The 21873-nt window shown below is 45.4% G+C and overlaps 1 protein-coding gene across 2 annotated transcripts in view; it reads left to right on the top strand.

Moving 5' to 3' along the window:
• The window catches only part of slc12a2 (solute carrier family 12 member 2), a 52908-nt gene that overhangs the window by 20627 nt on the left and 10408 nt on the right, over positions 1–21873 (top strand). The window contains exons 3-21 of one of the 2 annotated variants that reach the window (XM_034896593.1): positions 1752–1827; positions 4166–4261; positions 5282–5421; positions 5814–5924; positions 6061–6169; positions 6313–6437; positions 7003–7087; positions 7191–7351; positions 7474–7581; positions 8277–8400; positions 9002–9103; positions 11895–12050; positions 12429–12528; positions 14430–14541; positions 17164–17304; positions 18057–18163; positions 19711–19790; positions 20099–20242; positions 21496–21543. In XM_034896593.1, coding sequence (XP_034752484.1) covers positions 1752–1827; positions 4166–4261; positions 5282–5421; positions 5814–5924; positions 6061–6169; positions 6313–6437; positions 7003–7087; positions 7191–7351; positions 7474–7581; positions 8277–8400; positions 9002–9103; positions 11895–12050; positions 12429–12528; positions 14430–14541; positions 17164–17304; positions 18057–18163; positions 19711–19790; positions 20099–20242; positions 21496–21543 — 2125 coding nt within the window. The remainder of the gene's footprint in view (positions 1–1751; positions 1828–4165; positions 4262–5281; positions 5422–5813; positions 5925–6060; positions 6170–6312; positions 6438–7002; positions 7088–7190; positions 7352–7473; positions 7582–8276; positions 8401–9001; positions 9104–11894; positions 12051–12428; positions 12529–14429; positions 14542–17163; positions 17305–18056; positions 18164–19710; positions 19791–20098; positions 20243–21495; positions 21544–21873) is intronic. The other variant, XM_034896594.1, reaches the window with a different exon arrangement.

The following is a 21873-nucleotide window of genomic DNA, read 5'->3' as shown; positions in this document are numbered from 1 at the left end:
TGCAGCGGTCGCTACGGAAACCAAAACCTGTGCAACCTTTTGCAAAAATCAACGATTTCATTGGAATGGTAATTTTGGTTTGGTTGTGGTTCTCGGTGCCCAGTCCTAGTGGCTGACAGGATCTGGGTCTCTTGTCTAGGCCTGCTATGATGCACGCACCAGGATTTGCCAAAGCGGTTCATATGATAGCTTTGAGTAAAAACTGTATTATAATGTGAGCCCAAACTGATGTGATCATTAAATCCCAATAAACATCTGATTAAGTATCCAGACTTTATAACAGAGTCTTGGGGTACGTTTGATAGAAACCAGTTAACAGCCAGTGTCAGTAAAACTGAGTTAGCACTGAAGCTAAATGCTTCTCCTCATTTTGCAGCTTGCTTATGACTGAGAGAGAAATATCTTAATGTTTGTCCACTTCACCATCGGTTCCACACAGGTCTTGGATCTTACTAGGGCTGTCCTGGACTAAAGAAAAGCGCAGTATAAATGCAGTCCATTTACCATCCGTAACACTGAGTTTCTCCACAAAGACTCGTGTAAAAGCACTTTGCGTCCTGTGTTTACCAGTGCTCCGATGTGTCTTAGGAAAAGCACACAGGAATGACGGATGGACTAAAGAAATCTGAGTGGACTAAGACCATAAAGGCCAATCAGACTGAAAGGGGACAGCCCTGTGTTTGGCTGTAATTAGCACCAACACGGTTGACATGTGTATTAATCGATGGCGTGATGTGTTGACACGTCCAAGCGGGCGGTTCAGCAGAGTGAAGTGGATCCCAGGTGATAAGAGTGCCGCTGTATAATTTGAAGTGTACGTGGGAGTAGGTGACACGGTGTTGAGGATTTTAGAATATTGGTGTGAATGGCTCGTGGCTCAGATCAGGTTGGGGGGGTGGTTAAACCACCGAGGGAGAAATGACTCAACGGCTGAGAGATGTGGTTCATGTTGCACTCTCGTTGACGCGTTTCCTTCTGTTGAGGTAGACTCAGAGGATGTACATGTGTCCTGCTCCGTCGGTACCTCCTCTCTAACACAAACCTCGCACTAACCATCATGTCTCCTGGTTCTAATGGGCGTCATCAAGTGGTTCTCAACTTACTTTAAGGGAGGTTATGTCGGAGCCAGTCCCAGACCGTTGGTCTCTACCTGAATGCTGCCATCAGCAGCAGTGTGGGCAGCCAGGCTGGCAGGACACAGGAGGAAACACTGCTCATGACATGAACCCAAGCTCCTTTGGGAGTTAGTCCGAAATGATTTTGTTTCCATTTGTTTTTTGATGAGTTCGGCTTGTGCAAAAACAAAAAAGGAAGAACTTGGAAAAGAAGTTGTCATGGCGACTCGACCACATAAAAGTCTTAAGAATGAAGTGGTGATTCTTTGAGATCTAAAGTTAAGAAAAAGAAGTTTAACTTTATGTGAGAAAGTGGAATATCAATGTTATTTCAAGCTGATGTCAATGCTTTTGTAGTTTAACTTTTCTCAACTTAATTCTGAGTTATATTGTGACTTTTTCACTTGATTCTCATATTATAGAGTACATTATAATTTTATCAAAGTGGATTTTATGTTTCATTTCTCCAAGAAAAACAATGTGAATTTGGTCCCTAATGGCCATCTTGTTGATGTGATGACGTCTCGGGGCCAGTGTCACCCAACTATTCTTAATATCAAATAATGGTGGAGTTCTTCATTAGTAAAGGCCAGCAGATCATAACTGGAGCATTGACCCGTCCCTCTCTCTGTGCAGGTCCGCTGCATGTTGAACATCTGGGGTGTGATGCTCTTCATCCGCATGTCATGGATCGTGGGTCAGGCTGGAATTGGTAAGCACAGATCCCCCACCGTATGAAAGCTGGGACTTATGACACGCGTTTGACCTGTTGAGAGTAATATCCCATCGATTAGAGGGTTTAGGTGCAGCACCTTAGCAAAACAAGACTTCCTCAGATCTGAACGATTTTAGTGTTCTTAAGCAAGTCTTGTCTTTTAAAGTGAGACATCTCCCTTCTATCCTATCTTTGTTGGGAGCTGCACATGCTCAGTAGCTCGGTTAGATGAGCTAGATATTAGCTAGATTATGCTTTCTCCAGCTCTGGTCAGGCCAAGGCAGGATCAGCTGAGAGACTTCTTCTAGACCAGGGCCACTGGTGGAATACCTGCACAACAGGTACAGGAAGTAGAACAATGTAAATGTAAATGTGCTGTATTTATATAGCGCTTTTCCAGTCTTAACAACTGCTCAAAGCGCTTTTACATCTACAGGAAACATTCACCATTCACACACATTCATACACTGTGGCCGGGGCTGCCGTACAAGGTGCCACCTGCTCATCAGATAAACATTCACACACATTCACACTCCGATGCGCAGCACCGGGGGCAACTCAGGGTTCAGTGTCTTGCCCAAGGACACTTCGACAATGACTGCAGGGGCGGGGATCGAACCACCAACCTTCCAATTGGCAGGCAACCGCTCTACCACTGAGCCACAGCCGCCCCGTACAGAACAGGCACTGGAAGTAGTTCTTTTGGAGATTATGGTCAATTAGTGGCTGAGACACAACACAACTACAAATAGATGCAAAAACCCACAGAGAGACTAACTGTATGGGGGAATTTCATTTGTTTTTAATAGAAACATTTAAAAAAAATTGTTGAGGAAGGACCCCTTAACCCCCGGCTAAATACACACACCGAAATCTCCCACAAACGCAGAGAGAACACTGGATTGTGCATTGATTGTGTTTTGGACTTAAGAAGGTGTGTGTGTGTGTGTGTGTGTGTACTGTTGCTTCACCAGAAGAAGCAGATGGTGTAAGACTCGTTGTTCCTCTTTGAGAACTTGTTGACTGCGTGTGTTCTCTGCACCGCCGTGTCACTGGAGGACCAGACGGTCAGACAACAGTCTGCCATGTCTGCAGACTCACCTCCAGTCACATGCCCCTCTCGGCACAGTCTGTTGCTCAGAAGACAGTATCTGACTCCTCATGTATCCTACCTGTAAAGGGGGGTCGGGGCACTGGGACCTTCCACACACTTTGATGATGTCACCATTCAGGTTGGAGCAGAAACACAAATGTCAAATCTTTATTAGAAAGAAAAGGTTTTCTAAGTAGTTCCAACACAAACTGCAGCCTTGTATTTTGTATATAATAATGGCCACACCACAGACTAAGGTCATCAACCAAAAGCAGCCTGTAACCTGCCCCCTCCTAATAAAAACATACGTGTTTACACATGAAATTGAAGTGCAGTAGTTGAATTGTAATGAAAAGAATATGGCTGGATTTACTTGCGGGGGATTTCCCACTTTCTGCTCTATATATCCCTGTCCTGCTGAATTGGGACGCGGGCTACCAGCAGCAGTTGGTGACTGTGAGCCGGGTAAAGGCCGCGCCAGATGGCCGTGGTAGTGGCCTTTAGACAGAAGAATTGAGCGCCATGCGGCGTTAGAAGGGTTTAATGCTTGCATGTTTTTTTGTGCATGATGAAAAACCTAAATTGCACCCTGATGTTCTTCATGGAGCCCTTTATAAAACCCAGGTTACTATGTGCTTCACGCAGGGCAGCAGATTTAATCCAACAAATTATGAAATCAAATCCAAAATTGAAAACCAATAGCAAAAGAAATGAACTGGACCCAAAGAAATAAGACCTGGACACATGAAACCAAAGCTATCTGCATGGAAATGTAGCACTGGGGAGGAGTGAGCTGACACCAGTTTTTGTTGTTAATTGGGTCCATTCTGTCCTCGTGTTCCCTGTGAGCGAGGTTGTCCCCGTTAACTGATGTTAGATAACCCCGGCTGAGACACTCGTTTGATACGCAGCCAGCGTTTGACTTTGATGGGACTGCACATAAGTGACTAATTCAAATCTCACTGAGAGGAGAAGTTCCCGGCAGCGTGGCAGGCAGCCTGGATTTATTGACATCGTGGTGCTGGCTGGGTGGTCGACACTCGGTCAGTTATTTTCTCACTTTCCCCCCACTGCCCCCGACCCCCCACCAGCACTGTGATGTGAAATATGGGCCCAGAGTGGCACATGTGGCCGACTGGACGCCAGTAGCTCGGCTCTGCGACGCAGAGTTACTGGAAGGCCTGCTAGAACTCTGTTAACTGCGTTCCACATTTTTCAGTTCAAACCTGTTTTCTTCCGCAGGTCTGTCCTGTCTGATCGTTGCCATGGCCACCGTAGTGACGACCATCACCGGCCTCTCCACCTCTGCCATCGCCACCAATGGATTTGTGCGGGGAGGTATTCGTCCCTTTGTTCTGTACAATTCTCCCACTGCAGGGTTTGCTGTGGAGCCAGGTGGGAGTCCACCTGGGGGATTATGGAGGCAGCGTTAGCCCCCATCAGCCATACATCACATACCTGGTGTAGCATCATGTAGAGCTGGCCCATATGGAGAGAATCCAACCTCATGGGATTTCTGACCAAATACATATATGTGGATATTGTGGTGTTGATTATTGGTGCTTTCACTAAACATTAACACAATGAGAGTTTAGATAAATAATCATCAGTAAAAACAGTCTGGTAAGTTAAAACAAAACAACCACTTTACTGTAACGCAGAAAAGACAACCCTTTGAAGATATTACAATATCCCAACATGTGAGATATCTAGCCTCATATATGGATGTCAGTATAATATCAACATGTTGCCCAGCCCTAGCATTATGTGTGCCCCTGTAGTTGCAGCCAGATGAAAGAATCTCTGACTAGGTGGTCCCATGAGGATATTACACATTCCTCAGTCACTGGATCAGGCTAAGTAGGCTCCTTATTAGATCAATATTTCATAGTAAGATGAAGAATAACTCTTATTGGAGTGGATGTAGGAAATATTAATCCACATTTTTCACAATTTTCTGACATTTTAGAGACTAAACTACTAATCTATTCATCCAGGAAATATCTACACATGAATCAACAATGAGAAAGAATCTGGAGTTGCAGCCTATGACTGGGCAATATATGGATATTATATTGATATCGTGATATGAGACTAGATTAGATTTTGGAAATCATAATAAGGTGAAGTGGTTTTGAAGCCTGCATTACAGTAAAGCGAGTTCCAGTTTGGACCATATGTTTGCTTGGCCCGGGACAGACATAGTACTCTGAGATCCTCCTACTGTATGTACAAACAATCTAGTACACATATAGTCAATCAAAGAATCCTATAGAAATCTATACTGTTACAAATAAAATGAGTAGTTTTCCCAACACTTACCTTTTACTAACGTCTTGTCCATTCCCTTATGTCCAGGTGGAGCGTATTACTTGATTTCGAGGAGTCTGGGCCCAGAGTTCGGAGGCTCCATCGGGCTGATCTTTGCTTTCGCCAATGCAGTGGCTGTAGCCATGTATGTGGTGGGCTTTGCTGAAACTGTTGTGGAACTTCTTGCTGTAAGTCTGCGTGCCTTACTGGTCCTTCAGACAGGTGTCGGTGTAATGGTGCGTTCCATTTGGAAGTGCTCGGAAGTCGGATTTAGTTTTAAGAACCTGAGCTCTGAGGTTGTTGCAGCAAATGGTGGAGGTGAAGGTGATATCCACTCACTGTCTAAAGCATCTTTTACAGAAAATCTTTCTTCAGCCAAGCTGAACAGAAGAGTATTTGTATTTGACATGCTACCGTTTGGCTCTCAGTGGTCATTGGTCTGGTTTAACCTAGCATCTTAATTGTAGTTTGGATTTGTGAGCTCCCCATCAGTATTTTGTAATATCCAATAACTCCAGTGTCTGCACGTTGGTCACTGTCAGTTCAAGGTCCTTTAACAGCTGCATGTGTTGTCTCTCAGGGTTCAGGGGTCATGATGACGGATGAAATCAACGACATTCGCATCATCGGCACCATCACGGTCATCCTCCTGCTGGGCATCTCTGTGGCAGGAATGGAATGGGAGGCCAAGGTACGAACAGGATCCTGTCTCGGATGCAAGTCCGAGGCTTCACAATGAAACCCCCGCAGACTCGGGACCCACTCTGGCAGCGATTCATACATTGGTTTAAGAGATCCCATGTGACTAATAACTCTCATCTCTGCAGGCCCAGATATTTTTGCTCGTTGTCCTCATCACAGCTATCTTCAACTACTTCATCGGAACCTTCATTACTGTCAAGGCCAAGGAATCTGTGGGCTTCTTTGGCTACGACGGTGGGACACACACACACACACACACACACACACACACACACACACACACACACGCGCGGATTGTTTTCAGGCAGAATCAGAACCCTGAAGACTGTTAGCATTAGCAGTGTTGGCACCGAATGCTAACTCTGTTTTCCTGTCAGGTGTGATCATGTGGGAAAACATGGGTCCTGACTTCCGAGGCGAGACCTTCTTCTCTGTCTTCTCCATCTTCTTCCCTGCAGCCACTGGTATTCTGGCTGGAGCCAACATTTCAGGAGACCTTGCTGTAAGTCACCTAGGGACGGTCCCAGACCATTTTTTGCTTCCCGGTACTGACTCTGATTCCTGAACTTGCGTACTGATCTGATACCAGTGGGTCCTATATTTAGTTATGGTTGACAGCTGTATACTACTATCCCTGTATGGATATGATAGGATTCTATGGCCTGGCTTAGGTTAAACTCTTTTTGAAAGAGTTTAACCTAAGCTAAATAAAATAAAATAAAACTACTTTAAAGTAGATTTTCTCCGGGGCTAATTTGCGTGGTATGGAAACATAAACTGCAGTATTTACTAATAACTGCATGTTAGGCAGTATTGGAGGCTTTTCTGGTACATATGAAGAAAAAGAGATGATCCATCTAAAAGGCTTCTTCCTGCAGTCATAGATTTGACCAGGCTGTCAAACCATCGGTTTACTCTGTTGACAAAGTGAACCAAGTAGCAGAGAGGCAGAGATTGAGCGGGTGACCTTCACTGTGGCAGTCGTTGGATTGCTGTCATCATCCAACCTCTTTATTGATATGTGTTAAAAGGTTAGTGAAGCTCAGTGATGTGGTTGTTGGTTACAGGACCCCCAGCTGGCCATCCCCAGAGGAACCCTGCTGGCCATATTGATCACAGGAATAGTCTACCTGGGCGTTGCTGTTTCCACAGGTGCAGTAGGACCTACTATGTGGCATGTTATCGGACACTTCTCCTTTTAAAGGGAATCCCATCTCCTTCCATGGTTTTCATGTGCTAACCTGTTTCCCACCAGGCTCCTGTATTGTGAGGGACGCCAGTGGGAATGTGAATGACACGGTCAGTTCTCAGTTCATGATGAACTGCACAGAAGCTGCCTGCAAGTTCGGCTATGATTTCTCCACGTGCAAGAGCGACAAAGGCGGCTGCCGCTATGGCCTCCATAATGACTTCCAGGTATGAAGCAGCTCTGCCAGAAGATGAGCTCTGAAGCATGCTAAAACATTTGAAGACAGTTTGAAATAGCAGTGTTGGTTGTTGAATCAAAGCGTTTGATTTGCCTTCAATCTTCGGTTCAGGTGATGAGCATGGTTTCTGGCTTTGGGCCCGTCATCACTGCTGGGATCTTCTCTGCCACTCTGTCCTCCGCGCTGGCCTCATTAGTCAGTGCACCCAAAGTATTTCAGGTAAGGCCCGGCCTAAACTGGTTTTAACCAATTACACTTTCAGCAGGGAAAAATAGCCGCAAGTGGACATTTGCGGGTACAAACAGTTTTTTTGGCTTCTCAAAGCACTTTCACTTGCTACTGGTACCTTTCACTCTCATTCATACACTATGAGATCAGACTGCAGGGCCTGGGATCGAATCCCGCCAATCTTTTGATTTGATTGGTTAGCTAAACGCTCCACAGCCTGAGCTACAGCGGGCTCGGGTAGATTCACCACTTCAGATGGCATAGCTCTGTAGAGAAAGTACTGAAAGTGATTTTAACTTAACTTGGTACCTACATCCAAGGCGTCTCTGTCAATTAAGACATGATTGCTACGAAAGAGCGTGAGTTGTTGTGGATTTTTCCAAAAAATGATAAACTTTTTTTACATTTTTGACACTTTTCCCAATGTTTTTCTTACTTTTTCTGATCTTTTAGGGTCTTATTTAATGATGGCTTAGCAACTTTTTTTACGATTTCTTTTTTTTTTCTATGGCATTATGTGGACTAAACTAAACGAGAAAGCTTTATGAGAAATGCGATAACACAATCAAAGATTTGTGACTTTTTTTGATGAAATAAAAATCATGTTAATGAACTACATGTGTGGCTCTTGATGTGATCTCTTTTCCCCAGTGTGACCCTTTACATGCTGCTTTCCATTCCCACAGGCTTTATGTAAGGACAACATCTACCCCGGCCTGAGCATGTTCGCCAAAGGCTACGGCAAGAACAACGAGCCCCTGCGCGGCTACATCCTGACGTTTGTGATCGCCCTGGCCTTCATCCTCATCGGTACTACGGCACAACCTCACTCTAAGGCTTTGGCTTTGTAAGAGCTCGCGGTAAACAGAAGAGCAGCTTGTAGGATTTAGGGCCATCTATTTGCAGAAGTGGAATATCATTTACAATATAATATTTAACTATGTTTCTATTAGTGTGTAATCACCTGAAACTAATTTGATTATAAATGATCAGCGTTGTACTGTTTGGTGGTCCCTCCTGGAAGGTCCAGCGTTTCCACACTCCCTTTAACCAAACTCATTCTTCAGTGTGACTGCACTTAGGCACTGAAAATATACATTAATATGACATATTAATTGCAAAGACAAATCGGCTTAGTTTTGGAAAAAATGATATCCACATTGAAAATCAGCTTACAATAGGTAAAGTTAACACATGACGTATGAATGATAACCATTTATTTTAATCCATTCGGCCCACTTTAACATGCAACACAATTGTATACAATAAATGCATTGGGGGTCCGTACTCGGTCTCTCTTTGAGCTGAGGGGTCCCTGGCCTAAAACAAGTTGAAGACCCCTGTTCTAGCGGACATGCAACCTGAGTCTTGGCCCTGTCTAAGTTAACTGTTTCATGTTTTCCTCCTGCAGCTGAGCTGAACGTAATCGCCCCCATCATCTCCAACTTTTTCTTGGCGTCCTACGCCTTGATCAACTTTTCTGTGTTCCATGCCTCGCTGGCTAACTCACCAGGTAAGACAACCCAGAGGACTCAGATGTGCTAGACCTAGAATGTTAAAGGGGAACGCTAAAGGGGGAACTTATCATATCCGGGTGGCTTATCAGCCATGGTGGTGATGTCGTACGTTTGATTGTGATTGGAGATGATGAGGTTTCATGTTTGACTGCTTTCAGAGCGGAGAGCTAATGTTTACCAGCCACAGAGACCGGTCCTGGGAACATGGTGCCGCTCGTCACTCCCAATAGTTCGGTGCTCTAGCAGTTAGCAAGCTAGTTAGTTTGACAGCTAACTAGCTAATGAGGGGAGCGTGCCCATGTTCCCACAGTCCTATGAAATGTTTCCCATTTCCTTTTTGTATCGGATTTTATCCCCCTTTCTCTCAAATTAAAACATCCTTAGAAGGGTGTGTGCATTGGGCTGTGGGACCAAAGGGGTGACCTCGCTAATGAGTTCAAACAGTTTCTTCAATAGTTGGCCGTCTCTCAAAGGTCGGCAGTGAGGAGACAGCTGGCTGTTGATCATCAGCGTGGCGTTGTGTGTCAGAGCTAACCCTCGTGCTAAGAAAAGATTCACTGGATTCACTCAGCGGTCTGCTGCTTGTTTCATTTAAATTTAAAAAAAGCTTCCCTGGCAAAATCCAGTGGTTTAAAATGCTTATGGTAACATTTATAGGACAGATAATAATAATATATAATAGTCTATAAATGGCCTTTGGGTCTAACAGTTTAAGGTTACATTACAGTTCCCTTTTTAATTGATCAAATCTTACGCCAAAATATGCAATGCACACACACACACACACATCTTAGTTTTGGTTTAACTTCAGTTTTTCAAAAAGGTTTGTCAAGGCCAGGTGTCCCTTGTGCTCCAACGCACCCTGTCCTCCACCACTCCATCCCTACGCTGCTGCTCTGAAACAGGTTTTTACAGAAGTGTGTGTGGGTCACTGTTACCGCCACATCCGGGGAGTCATCAATGGGATTGGCTGGGTTATGGTTATGAGTGACTGTTGGAGCCTTTTTAATAGCTGAGAACATCATTCCAGCGGTGCTGTTGTGCAGCGTGGCCCTGCTGTTGAATGACGCATGTTTGCCCGGAGCTGGAAAGCCTCTGGGACAATCCAGCAGCAGCAGTCTCTGGATGACAGACTGCTCTGCACTACTTAGAAACATCTGAATATGTCGGAAGCTTTTTAGAGGGGATGTTGAACAGCATACAAACATGCTACCCTTGATGTTTCCTAGTTATTTGTTTGTAAAGGGTCAGTTCACCAAAACACAGAAAGCATTCTCCGTGACCTCCAGTTCACTTTGCGTTTCAGAGAGCGGGTTTGGAAAAAAGCCATGTGACTCCTATCCTGAATACACAGAAGCAGTGCTGCTACTACCTAGCTAATTACACAGTCTTGCTGTTCAACTTCCGTGTACTGCATATTATATCTGTGTTTTCAGACTATCAAGGAAATAATTGTGAATCAGGACCGGGAGCATTTGAATCTAGCAGCTGGGGAAACGTTAGCAGGCAGAAAAGTGGTCTAACCCAGTGGAAAGTGTCTCGTTTTCATAGAGGGCCCAGTTTGGGCCAGTCCCAGACTGGTGGCAGCGTTAATGTAGACCCCTATAGTTTCTGGGATGACAGAATCATGGATGGAATCGTGGAAATTGTAAATTTAAAAAAGCTATAAGACATCCGGCGTAGGGCTCTACATTAAGAAATTAGAAAATAGGACTACGTTTCCAGCCGAGCTTTACCACTGTAACTAGTTCAAAAAACAATTCCCAGTGTCTTAAGCATGGTGGGGGGCAACTTGGTACACACTGCATTTTATTCATTAGCTGTAGTAGCTGCAGGTTACATAGACGTTGTTTCTTCACAGATGAGACTCTGTTTTCTACCACTGTAGGCATGTGACAAACACCTTCACATGCTTGTAATTGTGCGTGAACTGGCCCTTTAGACTGTAGATAATAACTAATTGAAATGCATATACAGCAGTTGATTCTTTCTATATTGAGTTCTGTGCTTTTTTCCCCCCAACAATACCAAAGCTCTAGCAGAACTCCAGGTACAGATTCTCTATTCCTCCAAGCGGGTCATATAATCACCCAGACTTAAATGGTACATGGCTTAATTAGAGGCAAGCAGTAATACAGACAATGACGTCTGGATTGTACTGCCACTGCAACCACAAACTATATCTGCACCATTAGGTGTTGTGGCCTCTTCAGAGCCGATCTCTCTCTGAGAGAAACTGCACCATCCGTGTACCCTTTATGTCCTGTGGTTGGTTTTAGACTCTGTCATTGTGTAACCACACAGTCTGACTGTCCCATCACTAAAATCCTACTAGTCTAGTGTCTGTGGTACCCTGTAAACCAATGTGGTCTCTAATAGCTGGTTTAACTTCCGGTCTCCAGTCTAACAGACTGCTAACTCCCATTCTTTAACCCAACCCATCTCCAACTTTAACTTTATCCATGCCCTTTAACAGCAACATTTAATATTTAAGATCATAAAAAGGATTGGAAATGTTTCCTTTCGTGGCGGATGACCACAGTGTCTCCTGATTGGTAGTCTTTGGAATTACAGGTCAAACTTAATTTGGTCACGGAGTCTCTGACAGACCAGACCTCGACTCAACCCAAAGGACATGAAGTTAATTTCCTCCGTGTGCCATCATTATTCAATTTTTGGAAACATTATGAAACAGTATGTGACAGCACTCTTGAGTTTGTTTGATCCTTTCTACATATCGCACGCCCTCTGCCGCCATATTGTGACTGCTTGTGGTTGGTGCTGCAGGGTGGCGCCCCAGCTTCAAATACTACAACATGTGGGTTTCTCTGGCGGGAGCGGCGCTGTGCTGTGGGGTGATGTTTGTCATCAACTGGTGGGCCGCGCTCCTCACCAACGCCATCGTGCTGGGCCTTTTCATCTACGTCAGCTACAAGAAGCCCGGTGAGTTACTGGGCCGGAGGTCGTCACAACAGTTGTTGTTTCTAGCCATCGTTTTACAGAATTCAGGAACGTTTCTACCTGCAAACACACATTCATACCCTCAGAATATTAATAATAAAAGATTCTTTGTGTTGGCACTGCTTTTCCACACACATCTGTGCACCTCTTTAAACACAAAGATGGCCGGGCAGCTCTGAATACACACCCACCCACCTGTGTGCACACTCAGTTTGACATGCAGCTACACACACACACGAGGCCTTCTCGTTGCTGGTAACGCTGCATGGGTCAGCCGGCCTTTGGCCCAGAAGGACGACCCGTAAACACACTTCTAAACTGCCCTGTGTGTGTTGTGCCTGCATGCGTCCTCCCCTCCAGATGTGAACTGGGGCTCCTCGACCCAGGCTCTGACCTACCACCAGGCCCTGACCCACACTCTGCACCTCAGTGGCGTGGAGGACCACATCAAGAACTTCAGGTACCAAACATATACAGTACATGTGTAGGATGTGCAAACATGAACATTCTTATTTTACCAGAATTTTATTTTGAGACACCGTTATGAGGAAATATGAAATAATAGCATGAAATGTCAAATGTACACAGAATCACAATATAAAAAACATATCAAAGCAATCACTGTTACCGTTCCGTGGGTAATGCGTAACAAAGGTGGCCTTCTGTAACATATTTAGTTAATTTAGAATCTCAGCTTTCTTGGAATTATTTACAGCCAATGTGTGGTTTAATAACATGATCACATGATCATGATGTGATTGCCCTATGCGTTTTAACCCCCCAGCCCTATGCGTGCCCAATGGGACCCTTGTACTGAACTTAGTTCATGCAGCATTTGTAGCATCTCGTAGAAAATGAAGCAAATGTGGCACCACGTGGAACATAACAGCCGTATCCTTACAACCAGCATGAATAAAAGTGAGGAACCAATTTTTGAATAGCATTCATTTTGTCATTTCTGTTGAATATCCACAAATGTAAAAATACCCTCTCTACAGCCAGCACGCGGAGTGTGTTCTCTCTCTACATGCCCGCACACACACAGTGTTTTTTGAAGACGATTAGTGCCGATGTGCCGTTGGCTGTTCCCATGGTAGCAAACCAAGCAGGGGATTAAAGGCACCTGATGGTGTCTTCAGAATGACTCGCATGTCCTCCTCTCCCCGCCTCCGTTGAATCCCATGGCGCTTAACATATTTGCTTTGATGTGCGCTACTCTGCTCCTGTTGTGTGTGTCCTGTGCTGAGAAGACTACCGGCCACTGTGGAGGTCAGGGGGAAAGTGGAGGGAAAGATTTGATGCTGCAAATGTCCCAGTTCACTCAGTTAGGGCACGCTCAAGGATGAGACAATCTGGCGACAAGATCTTCGAGACATTGTCATAAACGTGCAATAAGGCCATAGACCCAGAACCGCAGTTGGTTTTCAAGGAGATCTGGGTTTCCCTCAGTCTCAAACCGCGACCTGGCGTTTTCATCATTGCAAGCAAAACGCCTCATTCTGTGTAACTTGAAGTCTCAACTACACCCCCCCACCACCCCTATACAGTCACCGGGTCAGTGAAGTCATGGCTCACTTGGGATCCGTTAGTCAATTCCATAAAGCTTCTCAACGTCAAACCGGGCCCTGCCCACAAAGCTCTGGTTATGAATGTGATACCTTATTATTCATTTGATATACATTTAATACTGGTAAATAAATAGTTTAGTGAAGTTTAATATACAGGGGTGGTGTGACGGACTGGTTGATCGCCGTCCCTAAAAAGAAAACTAGGTTTGGACTTATTTTTACAACTAAAATAAAAACACTATGTGAGAGGAAGTATGTTACTGAAAAAAGTGCTGGTGCCGAATTCCAGGCAGTGGTACGGTCCAAAAGTTGACCAGGAAAACAGAGAAGTAAATCCAATCCAATCCAATCTACTTTATTTGTATAGCACATTTTACAAACACAAAGTTACCAAAGTGCTGCACAGAAAACTCAAACATACAAAACAATTAATGTAAAACATTGTAAAAACAAAATAAGACCATCTGGTTTAAAAAGATAAAAAAATAGATAAAAATAATAAATACTAAAATACAATAAAACAGTAAAAGCCATCAGAGGACCACACAACTCACATGTTGTAAATGTTATAAGTTGATAACAGTCATCGCCAATAGTTCCAGATCCCTGACCTAAAACAAGATCCCGATGCGGACCTTAGGGTCAGACATCTGAGAACCCCTACCGCAAAGTACACACTATTATATACTTTTTGTCCTTTCTTGTCTGTCTGTGCTTGTCAGTCTCCGGGGTAAGAAATTATTGTTTATGTTAAGTTATTGAATATTAAGGGTGACTCTCTCCCCCCCCCAAGACCCCAGTGCTTGGTGATGACGGGTTACCCCAACTCTCGGCCCGCTCTCCTGGATCTGGTCAACAGCTTCACCAAGAACGTCGGCCTGATGATCTGTGGTCATATTCGCACGGTGAGTTGATATCTTAAAAGATTAGAAAGATAACATAGACATACAACAGGGTTTTAAACCGCTTCAGAGATCGGTGATGCTCCTAACTCAGATGAAGCGTAGGGGACCCAGATCAGTACTTTTTAGGCACCGACCGAGTTGCCTCTCCCGCCTCATCATTCAATACCCAATTTAAACGCCTAAGAAGGATATCTCATCAGTGTCAGTGAGCCAATTGGCACGCAGCATGCTTCTACCAAGACCTCAAAATGTCTGTGATTGGCTGTCTAATGTCACATGTTGTAGAGACACGCAGGAAAACCTCTACCCTACAAAGAGATGACTCACGGAGTCGGAGCTGAGTCTTAGTGAAATTCCCCAACCAATCACAAGCAGCACACCCGTCTGCCAGAGAGGGTAGGCGGAGCTAACGCAACAGACTCGCCCCTTAGCTCACTTGTGTATGAAGCGGCGTGCGTTTTTTTTTCCGTTGTCTTCAGGTGTTGTGGGTAGTAGCTCAGTCAGGAGGGAGTTGGGTTGGCAGCTGGAGAGTCGCTGGTTCAAGTCCCCGTACGTACAAGAATGGTGTTTGACGGGTAGCTGGAGAGATGCCAGTTCACTTCCTGGGCAGTGCCAAGGTGCTATTGAGCAAGGCACTGGACCCCTAACTGTTTGGGGCAGCCCCCCCACTCTGATATCTCTCCATTTAGTGCATGTATAGCGACCAACCAATATGGTACCAAGTCACTCAGTTCCCTTCCAGAGTTGTTTTAGCCAACAATAATGATCATTTCCCCTTTTCGTTGCTTAATCATTGAACCATTTAGTGGCAACCCAGACTTTGTTGACCGATGCGGTAGCATTCTACACAGGCACAATCATACTTCTTTACTATCTCATCCACCACGGGCCCCGTACTTCTAAAAGATATGTAGAACTACAACCCTCTGCTGCCCACACTATTTTCTGATGTTTCAGTTAACCAGCGGACAGCAAATCTCCCATACCAGAACACCTGCTTGTTGTTGCTAGCCAGCTGTTGCCACGTGGGCTGTAGCGTGATCGATCCATATTTGATCCGAGGCGGGATGATGTTGGCTGAAGAGGTCTGCTTGGTGTCGTAGTTGTGACGCTGAATGCAGCCGGCTCAGTGTAATTTGAGTTCAGTGTGATGGTTGGCTCAGATATCTATTCCACCAGCTCCCATCATGCCCCCCGTTCATTATGTTTCGCAGCCCATTGTGTCAGTTGGCAGTCAGTCAACAGTATTACACATATATAGTAACAACTGGGCTGGAGTCATAATGGAGTTGTGAGTGTGATATTGATACTGACTATCGGCCAATAACAGTTTATTGGCTTATCTCGGTTCCTTCTTTGTGAACACATTAACACCGAATAATGACCCACATACAGAGCTCGACGTGTTAAGGTCTTTCCACAAGGGGAGGGCCACTAAGCCTGCATAGTCGCGTGGATTCATGGGATCTACTATGCTCCTCATGCAAAGGACAACACTCCACGATTAAACGCCAGGCAATTAATGTGTGGTAACCATGGAGATTCTGTGCACGACTGTATCCCTGCCAACTAAATGAGATCAGCTGACTGTGGTATCATATCTCCCTAATCACAGGTGGATTTCTAACAAATGTTGGTAGTCCTAGTCCTTCCTAACCACAGACTGTTCCTGTTGATAGCTAAAGTTAGCTACATTAGCATAGTCATAATTACAGACGTTACCTGATAAATCCAGTGATCCTGCTGTCTATCTCCTGGTTACTGTTTAGAAAACGTTAGATTTTAGTGAACTCCCCAACAGAAGATTCCGTCTCTTGTTCGTTGATTAGCGCTGCGCATCACAGGTATAAAGAAAAGTTCAACACAAGTTAACTCTAGCGGTGGGCGGGTGCGTGGAGAGCGTGACACTTTCACGGGTCTGTGCCCACTTATCGCGTTACCTGTTAAACTGCCCGCACCCCCCTACCTTCCCGCTCGCCTCTCATTGAAAATGAATTACGTGTGAAAAGCCATGTCAGTTGACAAACTGGTGGAGACACTGTTTTGGAAGGAAGTCCAACATCTTAGACAGCAGAGTGTATTTATCGGCTAACAGGAACTATCATTTTTTTATAATGGAATCATCGGATCCAAAGGCTGCTACAACCAGCTCTGGATCACTTTATTCTGTTGTTGCTCGACAGAAATGCATTATTTATTTATTTTAAGGGGATTTTCCGTCACCACAGAAGCGTGATGTCTCCCCCGTCTGCTCTCTGTGGGATGCCTTTACACCGTGGAAAGGGTCTTCTATCAGTCCCCTGCCAGGTGGAACCTCTCGTAGGGAAAGGCCATTCTGATTGGATGAATGTGGGGTGTGTGCAGTCCTGCCTGCCACTTTCGCCCCCCAAGCTAAACGCAGTAAACATGTCAGCTAATGGCAGTGGAGTTTCCTGGCTGAAAGGCAGCGCGGTGAGCTAGTTTCTGCAGGAAGAAACTAGTCCCTGTTGAGCAGGTTCAGTCTGGGATCTGAGTAAATGAAGCACTGCTGGATGTCTGACCTGGGTAATGTAGGACAGCAGAATTGCGTGCAGGCCTGACGTATTTGTTACATTTGCTGTGTGTGTGTGTGTGTGTCTACAGGGCTACAGACGGCCAAACTTCAAAGACCTGACCACAGACCAGGCCCGGTACCAGCGCTGGCTGCTGAAGAACGAGACCAAGGCCTTCTACACGCCGGTGTTTGCGGAGGACATGAGGCAGGGGACACAGTACCTGCTGCAGGTGGGGACACAGGACACGTTGACACTGACTCAGCGGCAAACGACGGCTACCAAGAAGCATTGTTCAGTCCTCATGTGGACTGGCTGAGCGGGGGCCAGCAGCGGGGGCCAGCCAGCCCTGTTGGCTCGGTGCTCTGCACATGCCTCTAATGGAAACTTTTCGCAAGGGTCGCCAACCACATATGTTTGAAGTTTGTCCTCCTGGTTGAGGATAGTTATAGTCATTGTGTAAGAGGCCATGAGCTTTATTGGATTTGGCCCCTGCATGCCAGTAAACTATCTCAAATGATGAGATTAATCTCTAATCAAAATAATTTTAATAACCCAGCATTGCATACATGGCCTCATTAGGCTGCAAAGAAATAGAATTATTGGTTCCCAGGGAAAGAGGAAAAGAAAACTATTCAGGAAAGACATTCCCTGTGTGTGTGTGTGTGTGTGTGTGTGTGTGTGTGTGTGTGTGTGTATAATGGAACTTGAATGGAAACCAGAAGACGGTGAAAGTAGCAGGCTCCTGAGGCATAGTGCTCCTAGAGTTGAGTCATACACATAACGGTGCCAGCGTTTCCATGTGAAAGGTCCAAACTGAGGCCTGAGAGGGAACACGGTGTATGCACCAAGAGCTGGCACCAGTGACCCGTTTAACTGTTACTCTCCGGCTCCACAATCAACGTGTCAAAGACTCCTGCATTTAACAAAAGAGTCGGGCAATGAATTGATGAGATTGTGATTTCCCTTCTTCTCCTTGTCCAGGCCGCCGGTCTGGGTCGCCTCAAGCCCAACACCCTGGTGCTGGGCTTCAAGAACGACTGGAGGGACGGCGACATGATGAACGTGGAGACTTACATCAGCATGATCCAGTAAGTGGAGCGTACCAGACAAGAACTAAAGCTGCTGTGGCTCAGTGGTAGAGCGACCGGAAGGTTGGTGGTTCGATCCCTGGCCCTGCATGTTGGCCCTGAACCCCGGGTTGCTTCAGCTTCACACCCGTTAAAATCCAAGCATTACCAAGCATGCGTCATTACAAATCTAACCCAAGGACCCCTAAAGTTGGGTCTAACTGAAAGTGAACCGAGATCAACTCATCAGCAGGTCTTGGTCTGCTTGTTTGGCCGCGTTTTGTGAGTGCGATTGCTGCGGGATAAACCAACCAGTACGATTCAACCCAACCCAATTACACAAGGCAGGTGTGAACGCGCCCTCAGATACCCATGAGGGTCCGGGAGCCCTGTGAGGGTCCGGGAGCCCTATGAGGGTCCGGGAGCCCTGTGAGGGTCCAGCGGCCCCGTGAGCCTCAGGGCACAGACACTACAGCCCTGAGCGGTACCCTGACTGCCCGAGTATGTGTGGTACTGCTGCACACGCTCTGGGTGCAGCGCGGGTCCATGTGAACACTAAAGCAGTCATGTGAGACTGTGAGTGAAGGACTTAAGCTGAATGAGTTCCTGATTGTAAAGTGTGGGGATTACAGCATTAGAGCTAAAGGTCAGAGATGGTTCAGCGCGACCATATTAAAATCTTAGCTAATACGCTCAGCAATGCGTCCTTACCTTCCACCGAGCCAGAGGCGAGGCAGCGTACCCCGTTAGAGCCTTCTCTCAGCTGACAGAACCGCGTCTTCTCCACTCGCTGTAGTTTAGTATGTCCTGCTGATTTTATTTTTAATTTTTCATGTGGACATTACTGTAGCATTGGAGAGCTCAACACGGGGTTTCTGCAGAGTCTTAAAACAGTCTTACAAAGTCTTCACTGAAGAATTGTGTTCTGGGTGCAAGGCTGCTCCAGTCTTTTCGGAACAGATTTGATTTGATTAGATGTTTTTAAACGGCTCTGGTTCCAGAAGTGATCTCTAAAATGTCGTTACAGGCTGATATAAAGAGTTTAAGGCTGGAGCCAAGCCAACCAGCTACGAGATGAATCGGGACCATAAATCATTTGGTCCGCAAAAGAACATTTTGAAAAATGAAGAAAGGTCTGAGACTGAGAACAGAAGCTATCAGAGACTTCCATGGTAGAAGCTCGCTCTAGGCGGGGGTGCGGTAAACATTTCCATGGTGACAGGGAGCTCCACCAATCAGTTAATGATACGCTGTTACGGTTAGGATTGTGGGTAGTGTAGTACTTCTCCATGACATGGTGAATGTAACATGTTTGGTTGATGTCATACAGACTTCCACAGAGCAGAAACCTTGGTAACAGCCCCACAGCTCAGGGTCCGTCTCCCTGGGATGGGTTAGACTTCATGGCGGATCATTCTTTTAGAGAAAACCAACAGGATTTTCTCTTGTGGAACCACACTGTTGGTCTCTAAACTTAACAGCGGTGTTAACAGCGGCTAGCCACTGGAGGCGTTTTAATTAGAATTTTTAATTTAAAGTCTTTAATTTCTGTTTTATTTTCTTCTCAGCGATTCCTTTGACTTCCAGTTTGGTGCTGTTATTCTGCGACTCAAAGAGGGACTGGACGTGTCTCATATCCAAGGACAAGGTATCAAAACACACACACACACACACACAGAACTCTGTTGGTTGAAATCAAACTGATTATAAACTGTATCACCAGTAACACAACGTGTCATGGGTCTCCAAAGCTGCATATGAAATAATCCATTTTGATCAGCGGAGTAATTGAAAGAGTGTTTCTGTGTGAAGACTGCTGAACTCTAAGTTCATTCTGATATCCTTTTCCCTGTGTGCATGCATGCATTTCTAATTCCCACCATCTTCTGTGCCCTCTCCTTCCCTTGTTTTCTCCTTCTGGTCTCCATCCGTCCACTCCTCCCCGTTTCCTCCCAGATGACTTGCTGTCCTCCCAGGAGAAGTCCTCGGGGATGAAAGATGTGATAGTGTCCATAGACACCAGCAAAGACTCTGACGCAGATTCTTCCAAGCTGTCGTCCAAGGCCACCAGCCTCCAGAACAGCCCGGCTGTGCACAAAGGTCAGCGCTTTTATCAGCCCAGCACACTAAAGACACAAGCAGGGACATAGAAGACATAATCATTTATAAAGTAAGATCAAAACCAGTTTCATATTGAAGACAATAAAGCACTTCCATAATGTAAAAATCTCATTTACGCATACTGTATAGTATCCATTTACGCATAATGTCTGTGGATCTTAGCTCGAAGCTCATTGGTTCATACTGAAACAAAAATATATAGTTTCATCTAACTCTAAATCTTCAGGTCAGGACAGAGGAAGGCTTTCATTCAGGAAATCAGTTTAACAACATTCTCAGAGATCCCTCTAATCCATCAATGACTTCTATTATTGTGCCTCCACACACACACACACACACACACACACACACACACACACACACACACACACACACACACACACACACACACACTCTGCTCGAACAGGAAGTTGCTTCAGTGACCCACGACTCTGGTCGTTAAACCCCCCCCCCCCTCCACTCTGAGCAAACAAACACCCACCAAGGTTCCCAGCCTGTGGCAGCGGAGCTCCAGGCTCATCCAGCCTGGCTGCATGCTTACTTTATTCTCTTACACTATCTTCCATTATTGTGGTCAAAGTTTAGGTGCAATATGAAATCTGTAAAACAATTGCCCTACAACGAGAGGTGCACATGTCAACTGCTCATACTTGTTCCCTGGTTTAACTTAGCTGTTGATGTAATCTGTCTTACTGTATTACTGTGTCGTTTTAACAGAAGTACAGCTCTTATTCCCTGTCTAAATCAGATGTTTTTGGTCGTCCATGAGTAGGGCCTGTAAGGCTCTCCACACACATTATGAATATGTGGGTCTGGTGAAGATAAATGCCTTGATTGGGCTAATCCTCTTACTGTGAGCTGAGCTCCTACTGGACCTGAGCTTCATTAAGACAGAATCTCCCTCCTCAGTGTGGGAGCTTTTCATCTTAATCCCGGCGTAGTGTCTGCGGAGAGTTGGGTTTGGAGCGGTGCAGCTGATTTATGTGGGTTTGATCCCCTCCAAATGGCCATTGGAAGCCGGTGTAAGACATTTCCAGAAAGGGGAGGACTAGGTTGTTAAAGCTTCAGTTAGCATGAAGCATGTCTCCTCAGGACCATCGGCGACTGTCTGCTTTTAATCCTTCCTAATACTGTTCTCGTTTTGTTGTACTCAACTTCATCTTGATTCATGAAATCTTCATCAAACTAACATTTCACATCAATATCTCTCCTTTTTGTCTCACATTTCCCAGATGACGACGAGGATGGCAAAGCTACGACTCAGCCCCTGTTGAGAAAAGGCAGGAGATCCACTTTATTGTGTTGCCTTTAAACCTTTCTCTCTCTGCTTTGTTTTCATCTGAATCTCCATCCGTCTATCTCTTTGTCGCCTCATTTCTCCCAGTTTATTATGAATTCGTCCTGTATTAACATCCCGTCCTGCGCCCGGCTGGCTCTGTCTTGTCTCTCCACGTCCAGCTTCTTTGCTTTGGGGAATAACATCCTGTCTTTTCCTCTCTTTCTCCAGCTTGTAGCTCAAGCCCAGTCTCTGACGCTGATGTGTGTGTGTGTGTGTGTGTGTGTGTGTGTGTGTGTGTGTGTGTGTGTGTGTGTGTGTGTGTGTGTGTGTG

This window comes from Etheostoma cragini, chromosome 16, assembly GCF_013103735.1.
Source record: "Etheostoma cragini isolate CJK2018 chromosome 16, CSU_Ecrag_1.0, whole genome shotgun sequence".
In the NCBI taxonomy this organism is placed as follows: domain Eukaryota; kingdom Metazoa; phylum Chordata; class Actinopteri; order Perciformes; family Percidae; genus Etheostoma; species Etheostoma cragini.
This window is presented reverse-complemented; position numbering and strand designations above follow the sequence as displayed.